This window comes from Chionomys nivalis, chromosome 15 (genome assembly GCF_950005125.1).
Source record: "Chionomys nivalis chromosome 15, mChiNiv1.1, whole genome shotgun sequence".
NCBI lineage: Eukaryota > Metazoa > Chordata > Mammalia > Rodentia > Cricetidae > Chionomys > Chionomys nivalis.
In genome coordinates this window covers 50,214,295-50,231,539 of record NC_080100.1, presented here as the reverse complement: position 1 = coordinate 50,231,539, position 17,245 = coordinate 50,214,295, and the positions used below count along the sequence as shown (strand labels likewise).

At 44.8% G+C, this 17,245-nt stretch overlaps 1 protein-coding gene across 2 annotated transcripts in view; it reads right to left on the bottom strand.

Annotated features, from left to right (window-relative positions):
* Pde8b (phosphodiesterase 8B) overlaps positions 1-12,669 on the bottom strand; it is a 216,048-nt gene extending 203,379 nt beyond the window's left edge. The window contains exon 1 of one of the 2 annotated variants that reach the window (XM_057789955.1): positions 12,534-12,669. In XM_057789955.1, the coding sequence (XP_057645938.1) occupies positions 12,534-12,560 (27 nt within the window). In that variant the 5' untranslated portion in view covers positions 12,561-12,669. The remainder of the gene's footprint in view (positions 1-12,533) is intronic. The other variant, XM_057789956.1, reaches the window with a different exon arrangement.
* Between the last annotated feature and the right edge of the window lie 4,576 nt (positions 12,670-17,245).

The following is a 17,245-nucleotide window of genomic DNA, read 5'->3' as shown; positions in this document are numbered from 1 at the left end:
GCACACATGGACATGCACATGTGCGCACACACACACATACTCCCCCCCAACAGAGACAGGTACACATGGACACATACACACGTAGGCCACACACACATAGGCAGGCATGTGTGGACACACACATACACCACACACACACAGATAGGCACATATGGACATGCACATGCATGCACATATACACATTTCTGCAAAGTTGATAACCAGAAGATAGACAATCTAATTAAAACTATATAGACAAAATATTTTAATAACTTCACAATATCAGAAATAAAAATGGACAGTTAAGCACGTGGGAAAATGTTCGCCATCTGTCATCAATGAAACGCAAAAGAGCAGCAAGGCTATCTCTCTGCATAACCACCAAAGTGGTCACATGCTCTTGCTCCATACACCCTCACATATGGCTACATATGTTGGTACAATCATGTTGTAGATTTTCTTATTAAACATACTGCACACTCACCATAGATCCTTGCTATTTATTCTAGTCATTTATGCTCAAAGGCTTCCCTCTGGGTGTTTACTGTAGATTTTTAAATACTAGCCCCAAACTGGAAACAACTCCAAGGTTCACTAGTCAAGAAATGAATAAATTGTGATACACTCATAAAAAGAAACGCTAAAAAATATAAAGTGACAAACATCAGATACTTATGTCAATATATATGAAACTTAATAACATATCAAAGAGGGCAACCACTGAAGGTCACATACATACATTATTTTTCTCACTACCAAAGACCTGATAAGAAACAAATGAAATAAAGAAGTCTTATTCTGCTTGTGGGTATGGAGGTGAGGTACTTTATCATGGTGAGGGAAGCAGAGTGGTAGAAATGGCCCTTGGTTGTGGCATCAGAAACTTGGGACTGTGCTGTTCATATTTCAGAGGCACAGAAATGAGGACAGGAAGGAAGGCAAAGTTCCATAACCGCAGGGCCCTTCCTACAGCGAGGCCTCAACTCCTATTGGTCCCGCAACCTCCCAAAACAGTGCTACCATCTGGGGACCATATGTACAAACACTAGAGCCTAGTTATGGTTGGCATTTCAATTGGATCCATAATAATGCATCGTATTGACAGGAAACTAATAAGGACAACTCTACCCAATAAAAAGGAGGTCAGGAGGTGCTTGGACACTGTTGTCACAGCTGACTCCAAGAAGCATGGGCTGGGTTCGTGGGACTGGATTACGTCACCCTATGGTAGTGACTACACATTACATGATGAAAGTCTTCATCAAAGTCTATAATTGAGATCAGCTGTTGTGAGCTCTAATCCTCATCCTCGGGAGGCAGAGGCAGGTGGATCTCTGTGGGTTTGGGGCCAGTCTGGTCTGTATAGTGAGTTCCAGGCCAGTCAGGACTACATAGTGAGACCCTATTTTAGATAAATAAAATCTTGAGTCATATACTTTGAAAGGTTTAATTTATCGAAGAAGCACAGAGTTCAAGCAAGTTTATTTATTATTTTTTAATTTGTAGCATTTAACTGTTACAAACAAAACTGTCTCCCCAAATCTCCAGTTGAAGCCATAAAACCTAATGGGATTATACTTGGAGGAGAGACTTCAACAGGGTAGGTGAGGTTAAATGAGGATAAGTACACACACACATACACATGCACACACATACACATGTATACTCACATGCACACATACACATACATCCTCACATTCACACTCATATACACATGCACAACACATACACATGTATACTCACATGCACACTCATATACACACGCACACACATGCACATACACATATACACACATACTCACATACACATACTCACATACACACATACACATACTCACATACACACTCATACACACATATGCACACACATGCACAGGCACACAGAGTCATGTGAAGGCACAGAAGGATATCAGGGTGTACACAGATCAGAAGGAAGCATTTTACTAGAAGAAACCCCAACACCCTGCACTCTGTTTATACTTTCAGCCTTCAGAACTGTGATTAATGGATTTCAGGGGTTTGGGTCATCCTGGCATTTGATATTTTGTTATAGCAACCTGTAGGCAGACTCCTGACCTCCTGGCCGTAAGCGAATAACTCAGCACTTTTGCTGTTACATTCTCAGACAGTAGAATCTTTAGCCAGATTTCTAGGATCTATGTTGAGAGACCTCCGAGTTTCAATTCTACAGATGGTCAGATAGATTGTTCACATGCTAGACCTAAAGGATGATGGGAACAACCTGTAAAAGCAATCACGCATGCCAGGCAGACTTCCTGGGGCCAAGTGACGGTTAAGTCTTGGGAGTGCCGCTGCGTCACCCTCATTGTAAATCAGACCCGACTTGAGTGACGCTTTGCCTTGCCTTCTGGTGAGTCCTGCTTGGCACTGGCCACTAAACTATTAAAGGGTGTGTCCTCGTCAGCATCATCTGTCAACTTAGCACAGCTGGAGTCACCTGACAGTAGAGCTGCAGCAGACAGACGGGCCTGTGGGCATGGCAGGGGTGGGCTGTCACTGACATCTGGGGGCCCAGCCCACAGGGGGAGGTACCAACCCAGGACAGGTGGTCCTGGGTTTTGTGAGGAAGCTAGCCGGATATGAGCCTGTGAGAAAGGTTCTGAGTAGCATTTGTGCACGGTGTCTGATATACTTTCTTGGCAGTGAGTAAATTCCCTGGTTAGAAATAATTCTGGTGGAAATGCAAGCAAGTTCCTGCCCTGGTTTCACTCAATAATGGACTGTGACTTGTAACAAAAGGAAACCCTTCCCTTGCCATGTGGCTTTGGATCAGTGTTTCTCACAGAAACACAATGAAACTAGAACATTGTGCTTCCCTCTCTACCTTTCATCCCGTGTGCCAGAAATGATTTCTGGGGACAAGAAAGATGGCTCGGCTGTTTAGAGTGTTTACAGCTCTTACAGAGGGCCCAGGTTCAGTTTCTGGCATCCGCACAGCAGATCACAACCACGCATAACTCCAATTCCAGGGACCTGATGGGAATCTACTAGTCTCTGGGGCACATGCACACACATGGTACACACACCCACACATACACACACGTATGTACACACAAGCAGGTACTCACACATATACATAAAATAAAGACAAATTTTTGCAAACTAATTCCATTCATCGGTTCTCTTCCTTTAGGCCCACAAAGTCCCTATCTCTTCTGCAGTTATCTTACAGGCTCTCAAGGTTTTAGAACTCCAGGGAAAGGAGTCCTTACTTTGAACATGACATGGTACACTGTGGCACTCAAGGTCTGGCTTTCCGTCTCCCAAGACAATGGTCATTCTTGCTATCAGTCCAGCTTATCCGAGGCAACTCATGAAGAGGAATGTGTGAAGACATGAGAAAAAAAAAAAAAGTTGTACACAGGTAGCAAGCCTGAGCAATGGACTGAGGGTAAAAGTTGACCCCATGTTGGCCCTGGGAAGAACTTAGGAGACTCCGTCCCCTGTGATCTTACTCCACCCATCTGCAAACACTGTTTGCTCAATCTGGGGAACTGGTTCAGAACCCAGCTGTGCCTCCTCATCTCCGCTGGCTCCACCCCAGCCAAAGACGCCAGCATCCCCAGCCTGGGTTACGGCTGTGGGCTCTTGGACATCTCTTAACTTCCACGTAGCTCCCCTGGACTTTTTCCAGAAGTTTCTGAATGAACCACCTGTGATCTCAGCCAGAAGCCATCACTTCCTATCTGAGACCACAAGGCCTCGACAGTTTGACTCTCTGAGACCCATCAGTGCCCACTGCCCTCCCCTTGCTGGGGCTCCACTGGCCCCTACTGCTTCACTGCAAACAGTAGATTAGCTCCTCTAAGGCCTCCACTCCTGCTCGGGAAATTTTTCTTCCAAATGCCCACATGGCTCTCTCCCCACTCCCTTCTGGTCTGACCTCAGCAATTACGTGACCAAGGAGGCCTTCCTACTGCGTGTCCAACAGAACCATTCTGCCACCCCTTCTGCCCAGGCAGTCCTTCCAACTTGCTCTGGAAATGTTTTTCTGGCAATTGTCATCACCTGACTCTTCTCTCCACACTTGCAGGTCAGACCTAAGGGTATCTGTTGTGTGAACCTCGTACTGATAAGAAGATGGAGTGGGAAGCAGCTGTCCAGACATTCTTGTTCCCCACTTCTGTGCATACTCCCAGAGGTCTCCAGATTTCAGCCCACGTGAACCATGGTGGAGACAAAAAGAGATCCCACAGTCTGGGTGAGTCCCCCCAAAAAGAGGGGAAGGGATTGGAGAGGCCAGGGTGGCACAGTTGTACCTGGGCTGAGGCAAGAGACCATCTAAGACAAGTGGGTAACAGTGTCCCTGGCCTCTTCCCATCCATCTTTCACCTGGGGGCTTCATTTTACCCCAAAGCTTCCTTACCAGTGTACCTTCTAAACAGGGATAGAAGTGAGGGGCGGCCCATTAATGCTTCAACTCTCAGGTTACCTACCACACAGTGCCTGGACCAGACACAGCCTTGTCTGTGCCTGCTGTAGTCAGACAATGTCCCTGATGTCATGGGCTGTGACACACTGCTTCAGCCTTTCTCCAAGGATGGTACCCTCTACTCCATTCCCTCTGTCACTGTCCTGTTTATCCCCATCCCTTGTGCCTTTCTTGTCACCATGGGATCCTTCCTGCTCCTGCAAAGAGCAGAGGTGAACTGTGGCCTTTCTGACCACAGCTCGATAGCCACATCCTGAGAATTCGAGTGTGTGCCACATTGCAAGATCCCAAATGCCCGTCCTTAGATGGCAAAATCTGCTCAATGACAGACAGATGGTGAATACGCTGTAGTGGTCATTGTCCCTCTGAAAGTGCTGTTCTAGAATAAAACTGAGTTTTCTCTTGGAGACTTGAAAACAAGTGTCACAAATGGTCCTCTGTGGGAAGAAATCCTGGACAATGGACCCCCTGACAAAGAGTTCTGCATCAGTCAAACATGGTTCATCTCAAGTCTTCCTCAAATCATTCCGTTACCAGTAGGGACAGGGTCAGAACCACTCACCAGCTTTCCAAAGGGCCATACTGCCAACAAACAGAAAATGGTATAGAATTTTCTTTAAAGAATTCTAAGTGGAAGTAGAAAACAGTTGCTAAAAATGTAGAGAAACCATTTCTTTCTGCTTTATAACCCACATGTCTTCCTGCAGAGTGTGCAATGGTAAGGAATTCATGGATGTTCAATGTTTACTAAGTCATCTTCCTTCTAGGGATGTGTCTCCACAGACCTCCAATAGACATGTTTGCTAGAGAGCTAACCTTATGCTTTCCAATTCCTGTTCTCTGCAGACTTAGCATTATGTGAATGTTACCAAAGTTTGCTGCCGGTTCATGGTTCTTGGAGACCAGGAAATCCAAAAGCAAGATGTTGGTACCTGCTTGGCTTCTGATGAGGGCCTCCTGGCTGTGTTGTAGCATGGTGGAGGGTGAGACAACAGGATACCAGGGGAAGCCTCTTCTCTCTTTATAAGTCACAATTCCATCATAAAAGACCAGAGTACCACAAAAGCAGAAAACTTTCATGGGGTGGGCTGATGATCCACCTAAGGTCTTTCTCTGGCAGAGCCAGTCATGAAGTCCAAGATGAAGCAAGTCCAGATGAAGAAATGGCCACTGCTCAAGGGCACAGACAGAAAACCTTGGTAATGCTCACATCATGTTAACGCTGCATACATTCAGAAAATGAACCATGCAGTCATGGCGTCCCTGACCGATATTTCAAAGGCTACATCAAACAGAAGCAGAGCCACCACAGAGTTCCTTAACTAGGGGGTGCTGAGCAGAGAGGTGAAGTTGGAGTCCAACAGACCCCAAACACAGAAATGCCTAGTGGAGCCACAGGGGTAAGACTAATACCAATACTCTCAGATAGGCATAAGGAACACATTTCTGGGGCTGGAGAGATGGCTCAGCAGTTAAGAGCACATGCTGCTCTTGAAGAAGACCAGGGCTTGGTTTCCAGCACACAAATGTCTGTAACTCCAGTTCCAGGAAATCCCACCAGGCCTGCAGGAAGGTCACATCATAGATGCGGGCAAACACTCATTCACATAAAATAAATTTCTTCGAAAAGAAATGAATCTTTTTTTTTTTTGCAAATTACCTAATCGTGGGTATCCAATGACGTCAATAGAAAGAAGTCTAATCACACACACACACACACACACACACACACACCATGGGAATGGGAATGTCTACACTGTGTGTCTTGTTTGATTTCACAGGCCCATGGCTGGAGGGACATTTGCTTTGGGATTAATCTTGCTTAGAGTCCCATTCAGCAGTGATTCAGATAAGACTCTGGACTTTAGACTTTTGAGTTGCTGCTGGGTGAATTATGACTTGTGGGCTATTGGGATGGGAATAAGTATGTTTTATATGTGAGACCAAGAAATTTTAGAGACCAAAGGGAAAATGGCATAGTCTGAATGTAATATAGGGAGCTCAAAATGTATGTGTTAGAAATTTATTCCCCAAAGCAATGATATGGGGAGGTGGGTCCTCTGCGAGTCTCCACCCTCACAAATGGGTTCATTGCAGTTATGAAAAGGATTTACAGAGGAGGCTGTGTCACTTCTCACCCTTTTCTGTCCCTTCTACCATGTGAGGGCATGGCACTCCCTCCTCTAGAGGACATGGCAACAAAATGCCACCTTGGAAGCAGAGAGCGTCCTCACCAGAAAGTCCAACCTGTCGATGTTTTAATCTTAGATATTTTTTTTAAGCTTACAGAAATAAGAAAAATTCGGTGTTTATCAATTTTCCAAACTTGAACATTTTGTTACGGTAGTACAAATAGATGAAGGCATTATATACCTCAGTCAGAAAGAGACGCTTCATTCTGAGTCATGTTCATGACTGTGTCACAGGCAGAAAGCAGAGGTCAGACAATAAATAGCATGGCAGGCAATGTGCGCACTGGTGTGTGATGGGGAGGGACGCAGCGCTGAGACAGGGGCTCAGATTCTGATTCTTGCCACTGTTGTAAGAGTTCGTTACATCTAAGGCACATGGATATACAAAAGCCATCTCTTTTGTATCACTAAGAGAAGTCCTTGCTGTCCACTAAACAGCGCGACAGCCCAAGGGCAGCCCTACAGGGCAGACGCATTGATCTCCCCATTTTCTCAGCTCTTGATTATTTTCATCTACCCCAAGGGGTTAGGCGATTCCTGCTGCCTTCAGGTTGGTTATCTGACGTTTAATAGGTAATCCTCAATAGCAAAATATAAATCTAGACATATGTGTTTGGGGACAGCCTTTCTTAAATGCTTGTACTTTGCAAAATAGACTAAGAAAGCAAATCTGAAATTGCATCATTCCTTCCCTGACAAATATTTACCTCATCAATATCAAATTTATAGCCATGTCCTGCTTCCTTGACTCTCTTTATAAACAATGACTTTTAGTTTGGATGTCACACTATAGCAGAACATTTTGAAATATCCTTCCTCAGCAATTAATCAACAATGCATCCCCTTGATACCAAATTTGGGAACAAAAAAAAAAAAAAACTATCCACACATTCAAAGACAATGGCACATCCATTACAGTTATTGCCTGGCTAATAGCCAATTACCAGATGCTACCAGTCAGCATCATGGTCTCAGATTCATATTTATGCTAGTGACCAATCTACAAGACACAGTAAGATTCACCACTATCCTTGCTTAGCTTTCCAGTAGGAGCAATGTCCTGAAATACAGTGTTCACAGTATCTGTGGTCTTATTTCTGATTGGGTCTCCCTTCACCATGCATGTACACCGTCACTAATACCGTTCATAAAAGATACTTGATGCCCTTATTAACAGCAAGTCCTTTTAAATAATGCCCATAAAGTTGAGAAATCTACACCTTTTGCCGCAAAATGTGAGGACATGGGCTCAAAGAGATGGGAGAGATGTAAAGAAGAAAATGATTCTGTAATGTCTTAGTAATGTATGGGACTCCTCCAACAAAAACAGCATGACTACATCTCATCACATGCTATTTAACAGAAATAATGCACCACGGTCTGAACTGTAATGTCCCAAGTTTACTGAAATCCTAACCCCTAAGTACTTCAGAAGGTGATTATATTTGGAGGCAGAGTCATTTAAAAAAAAGTTAATGTTAAATGAAGTTTTTAGCATGGACCTTAAGCCAATGTGATTGATGTCTTCATAGGAAGAGGTCAGAACACAGACAGGCAGAGAGAAGCCTAGATAAAGACACAGAGAGGATGGTTGTCTGGAAGCCAAGAAGTGAGGTCCTCAGAGAAGCCAGCCCCAGGGACCTTGATCTTGGGCTTCTAGCCTAGAAGACTGAATTTCTGAGGGGGATCAGATTTCTCCTTTGTAAGCGTTTGATACTTTGTTGCATCTGCCCTGACACACTGAACCAGACTATTGTGTGTGTAAGGTTTCTTCTTCTTCTCTTTCTCTTCTTCAGAATAAAGATAACACTTCCCTGTGTCCATGTATCTGAGTAGGTCTATGCAACTAGTTCTGACAAAAGCACAGAAAAAAAATAGAATTAAGCTTTATTGTTGAGCTAAGACATTTAAAGGCAGTTGTAATTTTCTACCGCATCTGTCTTCTTCCCTGCAGTGGGACCACCAAGACCACATGATCCAGGAAGTAGAATTACAAGGTGGCAGAGCTTCTGCCATCCTGGTTTCCTGAGAGACTGTGTGAAACAAGCATTCTGCTAACCTACTTTGGACATAAAATGTGAGAAGTAGTTATCAAATTTATTTAATCCACTAAAATTGCAGGATTGATTTATAACTATAGCATAGCCACTTCTGACACACAGATCTACCTCACAAAAGTCAGAGCACCAGAGTGCTTGGATCTCATGCCATATCAGTGAGTTCATGTAAAATTATTGTTTCAGCAAAATACCACCAGTGGTGCAAAAGTGATGTTTATATCTTAGAGGTAACCAACAGCTTTCTAATTGGATTTAGGGACTGTTGGATGGAAGGAAAGTCATTCCTGGTACTGCAAGCCTGGCCAAGAATGCATGGGAGGGGTGGTCATAGATCCCGGAAGAGGACATACTCCTGCTATTTTCCTAAATTGATATAACCTCCAATAACTGTAATCTAAGCCCTTAGCCTTATAGCCATAGGTAAGTGCAACTCTCCTTACCAAAGAGACTTCTTTTAGCAGCTACTGAGGCAGCTGCAGATAGATATTCAGAACTGGTCAAAAGGCCCCAGCTGGAGATCTGCAATACAATCCCTATGTCCAAGGCTCAGGGAACATCACAGAAGAGAACTGCAAGAGTTAAGACCCCGAGCACCCAATGAGTGCTCACCACTATGAAACAGTGGCTTCTGATGTGTTTGGGAAATTGCACCTGTGACTTAACAATAATTAGTATGTAGGAAAAAGTATGTATCTAATAGTAACCGTGCTTGTTCACACCATTAGGAACTGACTACTAGAAATAGATGAATACACACACACACACATAAAGATGCACATATATAAATAAATAAAAATCCACAATGCTAATAATATATGTATTTAAGAAATCCAAGTGCCCAATCCACTGGGAATTGATTAAACCAATAATGTTTCTGATGTGGGATTCCCCTCTGTATGCTGTGAATATGCTTTATTACCATTGGTTGATGAATAAAGCTGTTTTGACCAATGGTTCAGCAGAGCAAAGCCAGGCAGGAAATCCAAACACAGATATATAGAGAGTAGGTGGAGTCAAGGTGACACCATGTAGCTGCCGAAGGAGAAAGATGCCTACAACCTATACTGGTAGGCCACAGCCTCGTGGTGACACACAAATTATAGAAATGAGTTAATTTAAGATATAAGAGTTAGCCAAGAGTTTGCCTAAGCTATTGGTCAAGCAGTGTTGCAGTTAATATAGTTTCTGTGTGGTTATTCAGGTCTGGGTAGCAGGGAACGAAAAAGCAGTCTTCATCTACATGGTTCATAACCCTGACTCAGATCTATAGAGTTATAAGGAGTCAGTCTCTTCACTGACTTAAATAATACGTCATTTTGATAAAAACAAGAAAATCAAAGATGAAGAAAATTTCCACCCATGAAAGCTCTTTTAACTCAAGTGCACTGAGGCATATAAATTGCCTCTACACGTTCTGGCTCCTTTTTGGAAATCTCCCTCTTCCATTGAGCTTGGCTGGATCTTTATAACCAAACTCAGTTAGCTGGCCCAGTTTACCCACCCACTAGGTGAGTGATGTCAAGCAAAAAAAAAAAAAAAAAAAACCTTCCAGTTTCTCATCAAAGAAACCACCACCAGAGTACTTCCTTCAGTGGTGGCTAAGTGTATCCCGAGGCCTCATGAAAACATTTATTGAGGACAATACACAGGGCAGGTACATAATCAATATCCACTACCCATGATGCTCATCTCTGGAAACGTGAAGGAACAAGATTTCTCGTGGCTTGACTTGCATTTACTTTGGCTCTTTTATTCCTTTTAAAAATGTCTAGTTAAAAAAAAGCAATAAATCATTCTGTGTATTTCTCATCTTGAAATAAAATGGAAAAAAACTAGTGTCTTTTTTTTCTCTTCAAAATAGTGCTTACCCCACTAAGCTCTGATAATATTAGGCATTCCGATACTTAATGCTGTTTCTAAAGAGAATTTCATTATTTCATCGCTGAACTGATCGGCTGCTTTTCTGGGAAGTTAATATTAACTGAGTCGTTCCTGGGTAAGTAAATTGTGCTTATCAGATGTAACTGAAGGCTCACACATCCCCTGTGAGACGGGCAGCTTACTGTGCCTTCTTCTACTCAGGAGCCAAATGTGGGCCTCTCTCCCCAGGGCCGGGCGAGAGTGGCCAGGCAAGGTTCTTACCGCGAAGCCTGGATCTTTTCAGAATTATGCAGTCAAGCTGAGTCGGATCTTTCTGGAAGGCCCGGCCCAGTGCATTCTGGGCACCAAGGACACCACTGAGCTTATTTCCCCAGACCATAAGCACAACGATTTCTGTCACTTTACAGCCTCCTCCACACTTCTGCTCCCCTGTCTTTTCAGACTATAAATGATTTTTCAGAACGTAGCACAAGCTGTAGCAAGACTGCACCGGATAGGCTGTCTCCGAATGTAGCAAACTCCTGTCAGAGAGGACCTCAGGACTGAGGGCTTCCTGTCAGCCTTGATGGCGCACACGTGGCCTGAGGGGTTTTGTTTTGTTTTGTTCACATTTCATTAGCCCCACACAGCTCCTGCCTCCCATCCCCATTCTTCCCACCGCGGGTGAATTATCATTCTTCAGTTTCTACTTCTTGGAAAAACCAAGCCTCTGCAAAATGAAAATAGCCCTTTCAAGGTCAGGAGGGCAATCAAGCAAGAACTGCCCATGGCAGACAGATTATAAAGCCTTAGAGGGCGGGTTCTCTGTCTCTCACCTCCCCTGGCTCCCTGGATAAATGTTTTTGTTGACTGTGCCCCAACACAGTTTGGAGAAAGACCGTCTTAGAGAAACACTGAACGTTGAAACTTCAGATTGTCAAAGAACTTTCAGAGCAGGCATGCCAAAACCACCACCGCCACCACCACCCCATGCACTGGCGGGAGACTCAGAGTTCAAACGCAATGATTGTAAGGTCCTTGGTCCCAGCAGCTGGCAGCAGGATGGTGTTTGCCTAGGGCCCTCAGCTTGGAACAGGTAAGCCAGTGTATAGTCGGTGCCAGAAACTTTATAGACCGTCACAGAAACTCCTACAGGCATTAGAAGACTGTAGAAGGTTAAAGACACTTCAGTAAGATTTTATTGTTTTTTTTAAGACTGCCACAATGACAGTTAAGTGTGTTTCAGTTAACTGTTAACTCCTTCTCAAAATGCACCCAAGTTCAGTGCAGCAATATCCACTTAGCCTTTAGACCAAGCCCCCTTCCTACGCCCTGTGCACGGTCATTTTGCTGTGAACCCAGGGCATGAGACCCTCACAAGCAGCTTCTTCTCTCCCAGGTACCCGTTTCCCTCTGGACAGGATAGGAATCCTCCTTCCTAGGGAGCACCATGCAGGAAATTGCATTGGGTCACTGACAGTAGGAGGCGCCAGGCATACATGCACGCGCACGCGCGCACACACCTGCCCCTCTACCTGCATTTGCACCTGTACCCGCACCTACACCCTCACCCAGCCGGGGTCTAAAGCTGCCGTGCCTTACTTCCCGGAAAATAAGCTAATATTGCAGCTACTGGAAATACATTCGGACAGTCAGGGACCCCACACCCGGGAGGTGAGGGAGCGTGGGAACAACGCGCGCAACAGGAGGTAGAAGCCAGGCTACTTCAGGGAAGCAATGCTCGCTGCCAGCCAGGATAGACCCATGTGCAGAGACTATTATTAAACATTAGAAATTGCAACACGGGCATCTTAGGCATTCCAGGTACCTCTCTAGGAAGCAAGATGGGAGCCAGGTACCAAACGTGGAGAGACTGGAGGAAAAGGAAAGGGCCATCTCAGCACTTGGGGTTCAAAGACAGGTCCCGGGAGGGCTCCAAGCTTGTGCCTGTGCCTTGGGACACCCCTCTGCAGACATGTGCAGGGCTCACCTGGCACTTGCTCTGCTGCTGGTCCATGCCCGCTGCGATCCCCCGCTGCTGTCCCAACGTAAGGGTGCCTGTGCCCCTGGCGGCAGCCACTCATAGAGCGCACCCAGCTGCTGTGCCTTTGCACCATGCGCCTTCCTCGCTTCTGCGCTTCTGCGCGCCAGAAGGGTCTGGACGCTCCTAGGGACTCTGCCTGCCAATCTGAGCCTCCACTGCCTTCACTCCTCCAAAGGTCCCAAGGCCAGCGAGTGCCTGGGTCCTAGCGCCCCTCCGAGGAAGTTGATCCCCGACTTCGAGTTGCTTAACGGCTTCCTAGTTACTGAACTCTGAGCAACGCCTTCTTGGAAATCCTAGGAAGTCAAATCTCACTGACGCTAGTGAACGGAACCTAGTGCCTTTCTTGGGACTCAAGATTCAGGTTCTAAACATCTGCTAACCTTTTTAAGGCTCTCCACAATCCCCTTGGGAGAGCCCTGTCTCCAGGAAACAACCCATCGAGTTTGCCAACAATTCTCAACTCAAATTTGTTCACATGCTCCCTCCATTTGTTTATATTTGGGGTACTGTGAGATGTTGGTACATACCACACAGGTACTCTGAAATATCCCCAAAGTGATATGAACTATATTCTCAGACGTGCTTATATTTTAAAGAAATTTTATACTGCTCAAATATGCATACAAATGTATATACCTACACACATAATATATATGAATATATGTATAACCCCATTCATGATACCATGTTTGGTAAAGGGTGTTCTTCATATGCAAAGGAATACATAAACAGCACACTATTGTGTGTATACACACACGTGTGTGTGTAGGGAGTGATCCCTCAGCCTTAATTGGGCAGACAGTGTGTAAACATGAGTCACACATAGATCAAGCCAAAAGCACACTGATACTCCTTGAACTCTCCCCCTCCCCAGCAGCTGCCCCCACCAATCTGTTTAGGGAGCTGGAACTCATTAGCGATTTAGGCACACGCTGGGAGGTTCCTCTAAAAAGTAAGCCGTTTTACCTGTGCAAACGTCTCAGCTATAAAACTGGCATGGTGGCATCTGGTCCACGGCTGTCACCACAGGGTGCACATACCTGCCTTCTCCAGGATGGAGAGGTTTCTAGCAATGAATGACCAAGAGAGCTACCAACAGGACTGGGTCAGTGCAGCCAAAAGCAAAGACCAAGCAATCTGTTCCTGCTGACTTTCTCGTCCAGAAAAGCTGACGAGATGTCTAATGGCAGGACAGGGAAATGAGCCATTTTTAGAAGTAACACCTACTTCATGGGATGTGGAAAGAGACAATGAAAAAGATTATCTTGATGTTAGCCGCTCTACAGAGAGTCCTCCAGTAAGACACGAGAGCCTTGTTAGTATAGCTTTTATGGGTTTTGTAGAGTCTTTTCCCCCACAAAGCAGTCCCTCTGCATAACAGATTCTAAGATGGTCCCCAACTATCCCCACCTCCTGTGTTCATGTCCTGTGTCATCCCCTCCCCTTGGGTGTGGGAGGAACCTGTGACTTGCTGCCTACTGAGGGAACATGGCACTGAATGTGGGGATGTTGCCACAGAGAGTGGGTTATGTAGTCCTTCTGGGAGACTCAGCAGCTTGCTGGCATCGAGAAACTAGAAAGCTGTGTCAGGAGGCCCACATGACAAGGAGCAAAGGATGCCTCTAGCCAAGACTTGACTAGAAACTGAGACACCCCCCCCCCCCGCCCGTCACACAGATGGAAGGAAGCTGAATTCTGCTGACAAGGAGGGAGACTTGAATGTAAATCCTTCCCTGGGTGCTCCTGAGCTGAGACTACAGTCCCAGATGATGACTGCGGTTTTCAGAAAAGATCTTAAAGCTACACTCCTACTTCAGATGCACAGTAACTATTCTAATAAGTAGTGTTTTCATTGTATGTGTGCACATGTGTGTGAGTGTGTGTGTGTGTGTATACTTGGAGGCCAGAAGTTGGCATTAGGTATCTTCCACTATTGTGCCCAGGCTTAGTTATGAGACAGAGTGTGCCCTGAACCTGGAACTCACAAATCCGATTAAGATTAGCTGGCAAGCAAGGCCCCGGGAATCCTCCTCCCCCACTTCCCCAGAGCTGGGATTACAAGTACATACTATAGCATTAGCGTCAGCTCTCATGTGGGAACTGAAGATTGATCTCAGGTCCTCATGCTTGCACAGGAAACACTTTACTGAAGTACTAAATTTGTAGTGTTTTGTGTGTAGTGATAGAAAACCTAAAATATGGCAATAGAAAGTAAAAGGGCCACGGCAATTTAAGGTAACAGCATAATGTATTATTACATCATACTCATAGCCTCTGGAGGCCTGCACGGTCAAGGAGAAACAGACCAGTAAAATCATTATTCATGAAGAGCCAGGCCAAGGTTGAGATTTGGTGGGGGATGGAGAAAAATGCAGACTGCAGCAGGCAACGGGGACAGTACACCAAGCTTTTTCGTTGAGGGCCACCAACCAGTTCCCAAATCATGACATGGAGACTTCTTATTAGTTTTGAATGCTCAATCTATCTTCGGCTTGTTTCTGGCTAGCTCTTTTAACTTAAATTATTCTGTTTCCTTTACCTCACTTTGGCCTCCAGGCTCTCCTTCTGTGTATCTTACTTTCACTGCTGCACATGGCTCGCTGGCAGTCTGTCTGGCAGCTACCTGTTCATGCTTGGGATGTGTCCTTCTCTTTCTCTCCTGTTCTCTACTCCCTCTTCCCCATTCTTTCCTATTATTGTCTCTCCCCGCCAGTCCCCCCTATCCTTTCTTGCCTAGCTATTGGTTGTTCAGCTCTTTATTAGACAAATCAGGTGCCTTAGGCAGGCAAGGAGAAAGCAATGCAGTATGTCTTTACATAATTAAACAGATGCAGCATAAACAAATGTCACACAACTTTGCCCAACTAAAAATCATATTTTACAACAGGACACTTTGCCAAGCTAGATCCAAAGGTGAAAGAAGAAGAAATGCTTCCAGAAAGAAGAGTAAATAAAAAGAAGACCAAGAAAGAGAACAGAAAGAATGCAGGAAACGGAAAGGACTCCAAACCCCTTTCCTAATGATCTATAAAAGACAAGTTCAAGCCATGTCATTTGCTTCTTGGAGTGTGGGGCTTTCCAGAAGAGCTCTCAAGAGATGCTGGATAGAAGAATGTCCATTTGCAGTACGTGTTACAAATGGTCCATTGCTCCTGAGATACTGCATAAAACCAGACAGTATCTTAACATCCTTAGCCCGAGTTCTGACAGTTCACATAAATTGTTAAGCTTTAAGTGTTTGGATGCCTAACACTTATATGTTTTTTATTGCATTCCTTTTGTGCCGTTGTGAAACAGAGCCCAATCCTGAATCTCTATTATTCACGGTGTACTTCTGAAGGCTCTGCAGAGTGGTGCATGACTCTTAGAGGGGAAGGAATGGGGGGGAAGGAGAAGAAGAAAGGAAAAGGGTAAAAAGAAGGAAAGGTAACTGAAGCAAACCCGAGGAAGGAGAAGAGGAAGGGAAACACAGACTCAAAGGTGGGGAATCCCTAGGGTACTGGGGCAGGGTGTGTGCGGGGTGTGTAAAATTGCACAGCGGAGTTCTGCTCTCACTCCTCATTGTAACTGACATGGCTATCAAGTGTGGGACTCACCAATGGCTCACAACAAAGCTTCCGCGCCAAAACCTGCTGTCTAAAATCAAGCTCCAGCTAAACACCTTCCCTCTTCCTTGTCCATACAAACCAGCCACCACTTGCACTAGTGTGCCTACCCCATGTCCCTCCTTGGGTACCCTAATGCCAAGAATAAAGCAATCTATCTGGGCCCAAGTCATTTTCCTCTGATCTAAGCCAGATACATAGGCAAAGTCAATACAACAAATTCTACTTGAGTGCATCAAAACATTCACTCTCCCTACTCATGCCTATCAATTTCTTCTCCTTTCAGAGTTTGACATTTTCTCAATTTCTTTTTATTTCAATTGGTTCATCATTGAATCAGATACTTTGTATCCATCTGAAATCTCCATAACATGTTCATGAGAGTAAAAAGATGGCTTATTGGGTAATGGAATTTGATGTCAAGCCTGATGATTTAAGTTCGAATCTGGGGACCCACATGTTGAAAGGAGAGAAGTGAGTCCTGCAATCGATGTCCCCTGACCTCCATGTGTGTCGTGGTATATTCACTATTGCACACATACACTTGTATATACACACACAAAATAAACAAAATTATACTAAAACTGTTTTTAAAGGTCATTCATCAGCACTCTTCTCAGTTTGCTCTCTTGAGGAAGATAAACATTGCCGGGGAAGGTGAATAAAACAGATAGCCAAACCAAGCTTCCCCAGTTCACAGCCTTGCTGAAGGCCCTGTGTCTACCTATATGGCATAGAAGCTGGAGTCAGGTGATTTCTGATTGGCTGTTGCCTAGTGGGCTTTCTGACGTCAGAAATGCTGTGCGTGTCTATAATTCAGCAAGAAGATGTAAGAGAAGAGGGAGTGTTTTCCTTACAGGAAACAAGATGCCTGGTTACCCAGGATTGCCACGGCAGTGATAATCTATTGGGGGCACAATTCTTGATTTATTGGTTCTATTAAGAAAGCTAAAATAAATGGGGGTACACCATTTAGGTTGCATTAAATGTGCTACCGGTCACTCTATCTTGAAGATCAAGGATGTTAAAGAAACATACTGACAAGCTGCTGTT